This window comes from Dromiciops gliroides, chromosome 2 (assembly GCF_019393635.1).
Source record: "Dromiciops gliroides isolate mDroGli1 chromosome 2, mDroGli1.pri, whole genome shotgun sequence".
Classification (NCBI taxonomy): Eukaryota; Metazoa; Chordata; class Mammalia; order Microbiotheria; family Microbiotheriidae; genus Dromiciops; species Dromiciops gliroides.
The window spans coordinates 88209773-88223454 of NC_057862.1; the positions used below are offsets into that span (position 1 = coordinate 88209773).

Consider the following 13682-nt stretch of genomic DNA (forward strand, 5'->3'; position numbering starts at 1 on the left):
CTTTTTGAATTTGATTGTGTTGAAGAAGCAGGGACAAAATTGTGCTGGTTGGGAGGCAAACCCATAGGCACACTCAGAGACCAAGCAACCACCTCAGAACGGGGCAAGGAAGTCACAGAAACATCGTCTGGACTAGTCAATATCTTCTTTCCCAGCTCTTCTGAGTTCTAGTTCCAGTTGGCTCCTTCTCCATTACTGAGTTTGCTGCACGGAAGGAAAATACTTTACGACTTTCATTTGTTTGATCTTATAAAGAGATTTGTTTCTGTTTCTAAACATATTTTCCTGAACTTTCCCACCAGTGACAGAAAAAGTATCAGGACATTGTAAGAATTTAGTTTTAGAGCTGGAATGAACCTCTTGGAGGTCATCTAGTCAAAGTCTTTATTTAAAAATAAGGAAACTGGGGCAGCTGGGTGGTGCGATGGATAATGCACCGGCCCTGGATTCAGGAGGACCTGAGTTCAAATCCGGCCTCAGACACTTGACACTTACTAGCTGTGTGACCCTGAGCAAGTCACTTAACCCTCATTGCCCCACCCCCCAAAAAATAAATAAGGAAACTGAGGCCCACTGAAGGATCTTGGGGTCAACTAAGTACCTACTAAGTACCAGGTGCTCTCTCTCTCTCTCTCTCTCTCTCTCTAATAGATTTTCGAACTGGAAGGACTTGGAGACCATCTTGTCCAATCTATCTTTTCATTTTACTTACAAGGCAACTGAAGGCAGAGAAGCTAAGTGATTTGCCCAAAGTCACTAGAGTGGTGAGTAGATTTCCCGAAGGCCATGTTGGTTGCAGATAACTGGGTAGGAATCTGCCTGTGTTTAGGCCTCCTGCCTCGAAATCCTGCATTTCCCCATTGAACCAGAAGGGGATAATGCCCTTCTGGTTCCGTAACATGGTTTTGGATAAATTGGACAGAAACAGTTCTGTGCCATTCTAACTACAGATGGTAATTTTCATTTAGAGCATAGGCTGGACACAGCCTAACAACACTCACTTTTTCTTTTTAAAAATCATCCCTTAAATATATAATGTACCCTCTTTGTAAGTGTTTGTTGAATGAATACCCACCCTGATTTCTTCAGGTTCCTTAGCCTGCAGCTTCAGGCTGATGAGCTATGGATTAAAACTGATATTTCATCACAAACTCAAATCACGTTGCAATATCTCCCACAAATAAAATTGGAGGTAGGTACTTAAGGAGCTGTCCTATCTTCTCCATGCCGGCCTCCTCTGATTTTTGTCAAGGGGAGTCACAACACATGCCTGTGTTCTGAGACTTCCTGAAAGCATCTCGTTATCTCAAATATAAGACATTCTGCCAAACTACCTTCCCCTACTCAGACCCCCTAATAAATTATACTTTACTGTAAAAGGGAAGCAAGAAATCTGCACCATCACTATCATCTTTCTGCCTTGCCTTTACCTTCTGGAAGAAAAAAAAAGGCAGCAGCAGATTAGTTGGGGTTGTTAAATCCTAGATTGAGAGCCAGAAGGGACCTCAGAGGTCATATGCCTTAAGTCATTGCATTGGCACCCCTCCCCCATCCCAGAGCCCAGAGAAAACACGTAACTGGAACATCATGACAGTGAGCTTAGGTTTCCTTGTTGGGCTTTTTGATAGCATAAGTCAGACTTGGCTTGCTGGGGCCAACCCCACTTCTTAGGTCTAGATTAGCTGCCTGGAGAGGAGCTGGAGTTACAATCAGGTTTCAGCATGCAACAAATAATTTTCACAAGGTAGCCAGGGTATACAGCTGAAGAGTTGATTCATCTTATTAAGCAGCAGCAGCAGCAGCAGCAGCTGTCAACTCTCTAAATCAATAAAGCAATTCTAAATGGAAACACAAACAAAAGCCAGCCATTAGCCATGCTGGAAATTTTGTTTTTAAATGCTTAGAATTTCAGAAAGTTCCTCACCATTTGAAATAAGGTGGAGCCCAGGCTCTTCCAACTCAAGCGGGCAGAGAGCATTTGTAGACTAGCCTAAGAAAACACAGCTATTTTTTCAAAGACCATGTAAACTTGGTTGCCAGATTGAAAATGGCATACAGCTAAACTGAAGAAGCAGCACAGAGCTTCAGGTAGTGGGCTGGTCTTCGAGCCAGGAAAATCTAGGTTCCCGTCCTGCCCCTGACATCTACTATAGTTATCCACATCTTGGGGATTAGGGGTGCGGTGCACTCTCCCCTCTCTATCTGGAAAGTCCACGTAAAATTTTTGGCCCTCCCTTTGTACCAGAGAAGTCTTAATTATATCGTATTAAAAGATAAAATATATTGATGTTATACAATACTATACATATAGCTTATGCATTTCTGAATTTCTAAACTTTTTCTGAGGCCTTTGTGTTTTTATCAACGGCTTCTGCAAAACTCCCCCCACATTCCTATTTAATTTCTTATGCCCATATCAAAACCTTAATGGGGAAAGTCATGATATAGAAAGGATAACTATGGTGTTGGGATCAATGTTGGGTAAGGTACCTATTTCTCAACACCCAATCAATTGCCCAATGACTATACCTTCTAAATGTTGCCGATCCAAAGCCGTATCAACAGAGAGCCATATGCTGCCAAAGATAAAGCCAAGGGCTCCAGACTAGACGATCTACTAGTTTTAGATGACAACTGGTTTCACCCCATTAGGGACAGATTTGTATAAAGGGGGACTTCTTCATTGTCTTTGACTTATCATGGATTTTATTATATTCGTTTCATAGATTAGGACTTTGACCAGAGCAGGAAACTCCCTGTGAAGAAATTACTTTTAAGAGGTGCCTGAGGCATTTAGGGGCTGTGAGCTCTTAACATGGCCACACAGGTAATATACGTCAGAAGCAGGAGCTGAAGCCAACTCTTCCTAACTCCAAAGCTAGCCTTTTATCCACTAAATCAGCCCAGTTGCTAGATTGCTTTGTGGGTTGTAATTTCTCAGGTGACAATTTCAATATCTGCTGCTACAAATTAAGGGATATTAAAGAGAAAGGTTTTAAAGAAGCTAATCATTTGTAATAATGTTGTCACCTGGGTGCCACCATTTAGATCTAATTACTATCTCCCACCATAAATGAAAATTTCTGGTGTTTATATCAGCTACTGGGACTCGCTTGAAAACTGAGAAATAGGTAATTTGCTGTTTAGACTTCTAAGTATTACCTTTCTGTTGCCTTTTCTTCCCTTGGTGCTCAACTCTCTTTCTTACCATTCAAGAAATCCAATAACCTCTGAATCTTTTCCTCCATCCAGAGGGAGGGAGAACCAAAGCTAGAGCCGAAATCTACACAAACTAATGTACATATAACAAATTCTTTGGGTAATGGTTTTCTCACCATGGACTCTGCCCCTTGAAGTATCCACTGCTCTGACAGGTGAGCTTTTGTCCTATCCTGCCCAGAACCAGGTCTCTAAGTCATTTCCTTGCCACCATTTCTGAACCAAGCCACCCTGGGTAACTCCTACCCCTTCCCAGATCCCCTTTCTGCATTTTTTCCCTTATTAGAATATAAGTTCCTAGCTTTCTTGCATTTGTATCCACAGTACTTAGCACAGAACCTAACCCACAGTAAAAGCTTAATAAATACTTTTTCCATTTATTATCTGTAAAATAAGGGGGTTGGACTAGCTACCTAAAGTCCCTTCCTGTTCTAAATCTATGTCATTATGGCTCATTCAAGCTGAAAGCATGTCAGGGGCATTTGCATTTTAAAGGGAATAAAACTTTAAAATTAATGGGATAAATCCCAAATGATGGAATATCAGGAATCAACAGTTGGGAGATTATTTTCATAGGCCCTGGCCCTTGTAATTAGTTGCCTCCTCTATGTCAGTTTCATATAAAAAGGACCACCTAGGACATGGGAAGCTATGTAAAAAGGCAAACTATGGGGGCAACTAGGTGGTGCACTGGATTAAAGCACAAGCCCTGGATTCAAGAGGACCTGAGTTCAAATCTGGCCTCAGACACTTGACACATACTAGCTGTGTGACCCTGGGCAAGTCACTTAACCCTCAATACCCTGTACCCCTGTACCACCCCCCCAAAAAAGACAAACTATGAAGTGGTAGATAGGAAGATTTTGTCAAATTGTTTCCAAGTGTCATTAGCCACTGAGAAACTTTTTATCTTGACCTCTAAATTCATACTAGGTTGTTTCCACATTTCCCGAGGCTTAGAAAGCTGGATTTGGAGTCATAGGAGCCTGGGTTCGAATCCTAGTTTCTACCTGCATGACCCTGGACTAGGAGCTAAGTATACAAAATGAGAGTCACTTTCTCAAGAAGTTTACATTCTGTTGGAAGATAAATAAATATAAAGTCGTTTGCCAGGAAAGAAGAGCATTAACACCTTCAGAGATAAGGAAAGGTCACAGGCATTACTTGAGCTGAACTATTTGAGTTGAACCTTGAAGGGAGTTAGGGATTCAAAGAGGCAGGAATGAGGAGGGAGATTGTTCCTGTTATGGGAAAAAGCCTGTGATAAGTCATGGGAACAGGAGATACAATGTCTTGTCTAGGAAACAGCAAAAAAGTCAGTCTGGCTGGAACATGTAGTCCACTATAGGGAGTAATATGCAGTAATTCTGAAAACCTGTGAAGGGCTATAAATGCCAAAGGGGTGGGGAGGTAGGTCTGTGCTTTATCTTAGAGAAGACAGGAAGCCACTATTCTTGAGCAAGGCAATGACAAGGGAATGACATGATCAGACTCATGATTTCAGAATATCTCATTGACAGCTATATGGAAGATGGATTAGAAAGGGGATCAGATTTGAGAAGGAAAACAATTAGGAAGCTACTTCAGTACTCCAGAAGAAAGGTAGTCAGATGGGCACGTGAGTGGAGAGAAGAAATATTGTGCAAATTGAATCAAGATTTGGCAACTTATGGAATATAGAATGTGAGTGAGAGCAAAGAGTCAAGATTGGCTCCAAGGATGGTTGCTTTGTCACCTGGGTGACAGAATGATAAAAGAAATAGGGAAATTAGGAAAAGGGGGTAGGAAATAATTTGTGAAAATTGAGAATTGGATTAATTTATTGTATTTCTAAGGTACCTTCCAGGTTTAAATGTAGGGGAGGAGTTTGGATGAGAATACTTAGGTTTTATGTATATGCATCAACTTCCCAATTTTTTCAAAGCTGAGTTATAACAATGGCATCAGCAGTGATATCTATTAAGTCCAGAAACTGATGTGAACAAAAAAATCAAAGGTACTCCTCCCTCATACTCTTCCCCCATTTCAACAAACATTTACAAAGCACCTACTAGGTGCAAGGGTTGTTTGCTAAGTTGGATGCGTCTTTGTGGAAAACTTACAAGAGGGCATGGACAAGAGTTGGGAAGGGATGGAAGGGTTAGGATCTGCATCATTAGGGGGAAATATCTAAATCATTGAGGTCACAGATCCATCTGAGGATTTGGATGTATTCAGGGAACTAGGCTAGGCACTTGGGATAAAACAATAGAAACAAAAGATACCCTGCCCTCTGGGAACATATATTATACTAGAGCGATGCAACACAGATACAAGTGAGTAACTATAAGGTAATTTGTCCCCTCAGACTTTCAAAACCATCCTCAGAAATATGTCCTGCCTTCCTGCATGAAGAGCTGACACAGTGTTCAAGTAGGAAAAGAGGTTAGTTAAATACCTGCATGGGTGTCTTTCCATTTTAAAGTTTTCACCACCCTTGGTGTTGCAAGATAAAGGGGTCCTTCTGCAGAGACTGCTTTCTGTGCCACATGTCCACTAGGAAGAATCTGGACCACCAGGAGGATTTCAGTCACAATGTAAAACAACAGGCAATGAGATTGTTGTACAGCCTGGCAAATATAGATATTCAGGAAAACCTTCTATTCTGCCTTGAACAGCCTTTATTAAAGCATTTGACACCAGTCAGGAAAAAACACCAGTGAGCAAGTTTGGCTTCCCAAAGAAATATGGGAAGATAAAAAAGAGCAGAATATCTCTGAGTTCGAAAGAGACACCAGAGTCCATATAATCAGATGCATTCTTTAACAAGAACCTACTCTGTGACGACCCCTAACAAGTGGTCATCCAACTTGTACTTAAAGACCTCCAGCTAGAAAGATGTCCAAGCTGGCCCACTCTAGTTTGGAATGTCTCTGGTTGTTAGGAAGTTTTTCCTTACTCCAAACCTAAATCTTACTTCTTAAAGCTTCTTTCCATTCTCTCTGAGACCATATAGAACAAACCTAATTCTTCTTCCATTTGATAGCTCTGCAAATACTCACAGACAGCTATCATGACCTTGCATCTAAATCTTCTCTTTGCCAGGGTTACCATCCCCTGACTGTCATTTAGCATGATCTTCAAGGCCCTCAATTATCCTTACTACCCTCCTCTGGACTCTCTCCAATTTACCAATGACCTTATGAAATTGTGGTGGCCATAAGTGAATATAATATTATAGATGGGGTCTGACCAGGGCAGAGTGCCTTGTGGTTATCAACTCCCTAATCCTAGGTACTCTATTATTCCTAGGTGATCTCTATTATTTCTTGATAGTATGATCAGAATAATCTTCATAAATTTTTTTTCCTCATATTGCCTCTTGCTCAAAAACACAATGGGTACTTACTACCTCTAGCATGAAGTCCAAACTTTTATTATCTGGCTTTTAAGTTCTTCTTAAAGTTTGTCCTATACTGCCCCAAAATATATTAGATTCCTGTCAGGAAACCCCAAGGAAGTCTTTAGAATCAGACATGCTGCTCCCTTCTTTCCTACTACCATTGGCACTAGGGAAATTTTCACTCTGGGAACTCAAAAAAAAGAGTCAGCTTTTTCTCACTTTTTCTTCTTTGGTGGTATCTCACCTCTGCTAATTATCCTCAATCAAAAAACACTCAGAACTAATTCAAGCTTGTGACTAAGCTTTGCTATAATTTAAGGAGATCTCAGTGTCTAAACTACATAGAGTTAAGGTAATTTTGAGTACACAGTCTCATATGACTCAATTAGCTTGGCACATCTTCAAAGCACCAAATTATCTCTTCCAGATACATTTTTTAAAAAAATTCTCCTTCTAGTCAATGGGTCCTTCATCTAGTCTTTTCCCTCGGGAAGTCACAGTTCTTTCCAGCTAGTATTACTTCATTTCTCAAACTGAACCTAACCTCTATTTTCCAGCCCCCTACGCCCTAGATGGGAATTTAGGTGGCACAGTGGATAGAAAGCCAGGTGTGGAGTTAGGAAGACTTATTTCCTAACTTCAAATTTGGCCTCAAACACTATATGACCCTGGCCAAGTCACTTCACCCTGTTTACCTCAGTTTCTCCATCTGTAAAATGAACTGGAGAAGGAAATAGCAAACTACTCCAGTATCTTTGCCAAGAAAACCCTAAATGGGGTCATGACGAGTTGGACATGACTGAAAAATGACTTAACAAGCCCTGGGTAAATGAGGCCTGGATAATATTGCTTGAAAAGTAAGGGCAGGACTTAATAGTTCTTTGTATCCTCCCATGGTATATATAACAAAGTGTTCTATTCTGTCTTATCTGTGTATGTGCCATACTCTACTATGAAAACAAAGACTATGTATTATTTAAATTTTATATCTTTTATATCTTTTCCCAATACCTAGCACATTCTTGCTACATCTGATAAAGATCTGTTCAATTTAATTGAATTAATTGGAAGATAGCATCAATGTTATATTAAGTTCTAAAACCAGCAGTTCCTAACCTTTTCTGTGAGTATGTGTGAGTAATAGACCCTTTTGGCCATCTGGTGAAGCCTATGGACTCTATCTCAGAATTTTAAAAATGTATAATATAAAATACATATAATTACAAAGGAAACTAATTATATTGAAATATTGTTATCAAAAATGTTTAAAGATAAATTCAAAGACCTGTGGCTAAGAACCCTCTTCTAAACAAACTTTACTGTGATGTCTCAATCGTCTTTTTTATATGTTAGTGAAATTTGGTCTTGGCACAAACATAACATATCCAGGTACAAGGAGAGAAGAAATTTGGATATATTTGCAGTTTCATGCACAATCATCTTTTTAAAAAATCATACTGTTATGGAAATGCTTGTTTTATTCCATAAATTAAAAAAGAAAGAAAAAAAGAAAAGAATTTTGGATATAACTTCCCCCTCACCTACAATATATTTAGAGTGAAGCTTCAGGATAGTCTTCTTGGCCCATCACCTGAAGCCTGAAGAGAGTTGAAAGGAAAATTCTCACCTTATTGCAAATAGTAGATAGGGAGTGAAACAAGTTCAAAAAGCTATACTTGTTCTAAGGGCTTTTGTTATACTGACTGGATCCATTTGTGAGTCTGATTTATAAAAAGACCTGAAATAGCCATGTGTCTAAGGGCTAAAAGAGCTATCAACACTCCCTTACATAGAATCATAGAATCTCAAAGAAGCTACATAACAGCTATAATTTAGTGAAAACTAAGTAAATAGCAGCAACATCCCAGAAGGCAGCATAGTAGATGACACAGGCAATTTACATTTCAGCTGAGAAAACAGACCAGAAAATGACACCAGTTGCTCTGCAGAGAAGCAACAAGTAATAATTTTAGATGCGGGGAGGCGGAGGGGGGGAAGTACCAGATGGTATGGCATTAGGATGAAACCCTAGTAATATGAGTTGTTCAGGCTGTATATGTTCTTTTCCCCTACAAGTGCCATGAGAACCTATAGTACAATGTGCCCTTATTTGTCTGGATCAAATTGCTATTTATTCTTTTGTATTTAAAAGCCTTTTACGTTGAATTATTTTGTCCTCTTGTATGGTAAAAGAGAAACATTGATGGGATTTTATGACTTGTGATTTTTTTGGTGAGGCAATTGGGGTTAAGTGACTTGCCCAGGTCACACAGCTAGTAAGTGTCAAGTGTCTGAGGCCACATTTGAACTCAGGTCATCCTGACTCCAGAACCAGTGCTCTATCCACGACTTGTGATTTTTGAGAAGAGACTTTAAACTTAGGTTTGTCTTTCCAGGACTCACACTTGAGGATATCCTAAGTAACACAGGCTTACTGAACAGATTCAATAGGGTTATTAATGAATCATTATTGACATTAAATGGTAAGTAAGAAAGGCTGAAAATGCCAAACCAGAAGCATAGAAATGATGTTTTCTTGTTTTTTGTTTTTTTTGGTTTTTTTTTAGTGAGGCAATTGGGGTTAAGTGACTTGCCCAGGGTCACACAGCTAGTAAGTGTTAAGTGTCTGAGGCCGGATTTGAACTCAGGTCCTCCTGACTCCAGGGCCCGTGCTCTATCCACTGTGCCACCTAGCTGCCCCCAGAAATGATGTTTTCTAAAAGCAAAACTCTGCTGAACTTAATGCATGATGGATGACTAAAGGGGACTTAACCAGCTATTTTTCTGCTGAGCAGTGTGGGGGAGGCAGAATTGGTATAGTAGAAAAAGCACAGGATTGAATGTTGGGAGACTTTCATTCATGTTTGAGTTTGAACACCCACAAACTGAGTGACTTTGGAAAAGTCACGACTTCTCAGGGCTTTGTTTTCTTCATATAGAAACTGAGGATAGGATCCCTTCATATCTAAGTTCTTTAACAGATCAAGTCAATAGACATTTATTAAGTGCTTACTACGTTCCGGGCATTGTGCTAAGTACTGGGGTTACAAAGAGAGGCAAAAACAGCCCATTCCCTAAAGGAGATCACATTCTAATGGGGAAGACAGCATGCAAACAGCTCTATACATGCAAGATATAAACAGGGTAAACTTAGAAGGAAAGTACTAATATTGCAAAGGACTAGCAAAGGCCTCTTGCAGAAAGTGGAATTTAAGAAAAGGAAACCAGTCTTTCTGAAAGCTGGACCCATAGTACATAATCAATCTTCATGCCTACTGTCCCAAGGTCTATACCCACCAAGTTGGGCTCTGGTCAGGAAACTCCAAGGAAAGGCAGATATGAGGACAGGGAGCATTTGATGCATGGTGGTCAACCAGTGAAAAGGCACAAAGTCAGGAAATAAAGTCTCATGTGCAAAGAACAGCAAAGATGCCAATGCTACTGGATTGTGGAACATTTTGAGGGGAGTAAAGTATAAGACTGGAAAGGTAAGGAGAAGCCAGCCTATGAAGTACTTTAAAAGCTAGACAGAGGATTTTGTATTAGATCTTGGAGGTAATAAAGAAAGACTACAGTCTATTTTGAACCTGTAAATATTTTAAGTATTGAACTTCCTAAAGTTTGAATTAGGGTGGCTCCTTTTTATTTTTTTTTAAATCATGGAGTCACACCTATATTTCTAGCACTTTATCAAGGTCACATGGAAAGGTAATGAGTGACTCCATGGTTAATTGAAGGGCTAATTTACCGTGTAATTAAGCCATGGTAATCCACAATCAGTGCATAAAAAGCAACAATCCATAAAAACGATGAAATTGATGCAAAGTTTTGGCTCATCATTTTCTATCCTCAAGGTCCCCCAAATGACTATTATATAAGCTAAAACAGTATGACTTCTGTCCTGTATAACACTGCATAAGGAAATTGACACTAATTTGAAATGCCAGTCTTTCACCTCAATTTAGTTTGGCCTATTGAGAGTAATGGTGCTGGGGGCAGCTAGGTGGCGCAGTGGATAGAGCACCGGCCCTGGAGTCAGGAGTACCTGAGTTCAAATCTGGCCTCAGACACTTAACACTTACTAGCTGTGTGACCCTGGGCAAGTCACTTAACCCCAAATGCCTCACTAAAAAAAAAAAAAAAAAGAAAAAAAAGAAAAGAGAGTAATGGTGCTGCCATGAACCAAGATTCAAAACATAACTCAAGGAATCTAGCAAAGAGCTACCTGATAAAAGAGATGTAATACCCAGCATCTATTTTACTATTGAGAACAAAGACCTTCTCCAGCTCCCTACAGCATATTAATCAGCACATTCTTGCATACATACAGAAAAGAATCTTATCCAAAAAACCCCAACCTACCCACATATTTAAAAGAAATCAAATTTAGATTATGTTTCACAACTTGTTGGGGTGCGGAGGGAGCGGGGGAGAAAAAAAAAACCCAGCTCCAAAGCAGATATGCCAAATACAAAGTTGGAAAGCATCCACAAATGCTTTCAAATGGTTGAAATGCAAGCCATGCATATTGATCGTGTTTTCCAGTACCTGTGGTACACCCAGGTTTGGTGGCAGCAGGATGATGTTATTTGATCCAGCATCCTCTGACTGAAATCAAATATAGTGAAATGGTTATAGTGAGCTGCACATGAGCCAAATCACCTGTTGTCAGCAGCAGTGCTAGAGATATAGGAGTCAAGGTATTCCCTATGGAATATGGGAGCCAGAATAAATTATATCTTTTGAGCCATCCCCCCCAATTTGTATCCAGGTAAAATTAAGTTTAAATGATTGCCAAGACAGTATTAAAAGGAAAAAGAAAGTACCATGATTCCTCTTTGAGTATCCCAGTTATTGAAACCACACAGGATACACTTGCTTTCCTCCCCCATGTTGTAGGCCCCATGAAATTACCTAGATTCTTCCTTCAAAACCTAACTCAGATGTTGACTCCTCTGTGAAAACATCCCTGATCTTCCTCCAGCTGTTAATGCTCTCTTCCCACTTCTGTTTTCCTTATATAACTTGAGTAACTATTTGTGGCACCCCTCCTCAGCAGACTATAAACTCCTTGAGAAGGGACTGTCTTTTATCTTTCTTTGTTTCTTCACTGTTCGTTGCATGCTTGGGTTTTGTGTTTTTTTGTTTTGTTTTGTTGTGGGACGATGAGGGTTAAGTGACTTGTCCAAGGTCACACAGCTAGTGTCAAACGTCTGAGGTCATATTTGAACTCAGGTCCTCCTGAATCCAAGGCTGGTGCTTTATTCACGGCGCCACCTAGCTACCCCTCATTAAATGCTTGTTGACCAACTGACCGACTCCTTGAGGACAGGAACAATTTCATTTTTTGTCTTTATTGCCCTACAGTATTTGTGCATAGTAGGTATTTAATAAAAGTTTGTTGGATTTAGTTGAATTAAAATAGGAAGTTACCAGATTGTCTATTTCCTCCCCTTTCCCTACTCCCCAAGTGGTTGGACCCCAAGTGAACACTTCTTCCTTATGTCCCCCCTACTCATCCTCATGCTATATCAGGATCTCTGTCTCTTTTTTATATGTGGTATCCCTTTTCCTGAAGGATCTGTGTCCTGAGGTCCAGCAGCTCTCCCTGAGATGGTTCCTAAATCCATATTGATCAAAAGAATTTGTCTTTAAAAAAAGTTTATTTGAGAGTACCTTTTAAGTTGCTTGTCCCACACTTGTAGTCCTCCTCCAGGGGGCCTGAATTGCAAAGCTCTGACCAACCCCCATTCCCACTTTCCCTTTTGTGTTTGAGCTCCCTATTCCAAAGCATCCCACTGTTTCCCAAACTAAGCCTCAAGTAATCAAAATAGTATCATCTCCAAGGTTGGATTGTAGTTGCCAAAGCAGGATTCCTCTTAAGAAAACCTGCATCAGAAGGAGACAACAGCAGCAGAAAGCCAGATGGAGGATGCCAACTTCTTAGATCTAATTTTCGCATCTGAGGAATTCAATACCATTACATTCTAAATCTGCATCACACTCTCACTGTATTAATTAGCTAAATGAGACTGTGCCAACACATTTGATTAATATTACCAGAATTTTATTTTTTTTTCCACTACGAAACCTCAATGGATGAGAAATACTACATCTGTGTGTGTACAATTAAGCAACTGAAACCCAATCTTCAATTTTAGGACTTTTTGGCTCAGAAAAGTTATTGAAACCTTATCTATCATAAAGACAATCTGTTTCACATTCCTTAACAGCTCTGGGTAATATAGATTTGTTTCCCTTTTTTTTGTTAACCTTCCAACAGCCAAAACTTTCTGGGGCAGAGAGGGAAGATTCTATTTTAACCACCTAACTACCAGAACTATGTGACTATTAATTACAGAGTCCACAAAGAATTTGTGAAATCTATTTCACAAAGAATAGGGTGGTACAGATATGAGAATGAAAATGCCCACCGTTGTCTATAAAAAGAGGCTACACCTTAATTAAAACAGAATCCTGGAAAAGATTGAATGATGACATGTGTTTATTTAAACATAAGGCTCATATCACCTTTTGCTTCTTCAAGCCTGCTAATGAGCAGGTGGCCTGATGGTGGTGGTGGTGGTGACATTTCCAGGCAGAAAATAGTAAGCTTCAATAGAGAGAGTAAGCATGGGAAGGGAAAGAGGAGAAGAAAGGGAGGGGAGGCAGTTTCTTCACACCCACCTGGTTATCAGAGGTGCTGTTCTCATTCCCCATGGTGATTGGCAGAGACTCTCTCAGAAGGCCCTCCTTAATTAGGAAAAGACAGGTAACTGCAAGAGAAGAAATAGAATAGAAATCTTTGTGAAACCCAAGAAAAGAGGACCCCTACTTTAGGTGCCAGCTCTGAGGTGCTTAGATGAGCAGTGGCAGGCTTTATCCCAATAGATTCATCATGGAAAATCTATTTGGAAAACTTTTCTCTGGAGAGTGAATTGACACCCAGGAGTTGGGTTTTTTTTTCTTTTCCCCAATATGGGTTGGCAGTCGCTTGTTTCATTTTTATTTTATTTTTTCTTTACCACCCTAAAGTTGGCAGACACAGCCGAAAAGCCAGTTTTGTTACTGTGTTCTTGGA

At 39.9% G+C, this 13682-nt stretch overlaps 1 protein-coding gene across 6 annotated transcripts in view; it reads right to left on the reverse strand.

Moving 5' to 3' along the window:
- The window catches only part of TACC2 (transforming acidic coiled-coil containing protein 2), a 306574-nt gene that overhangs the window by 270292 nt on the left and 22600 nt on the right, over positions 1 to 13682 (reverse strand). For all 6 annotated transcript variants that reach the window (XM_043983128.1, XM_043983126.1, XM_043983127.1 and 3 more), the window contains exons 2-3: positions 13289 to 13377; positions 11150 to 11209 (exon numbers count right to left, since the gene is read on the reverse strand). In XM_043983128.1, coding sequence (XP_043839063.1) covers positions 11150 to 11209; positions 13289 to 13321 — 93 coding nt within the window. In that variant the 5' untranslated portion in view covers positions 13322 to 13377. The remainder of the gene's footprint in view (positions 1 to 11149; positions 11210 to 13288; positions 13378 to 13682) is intronic.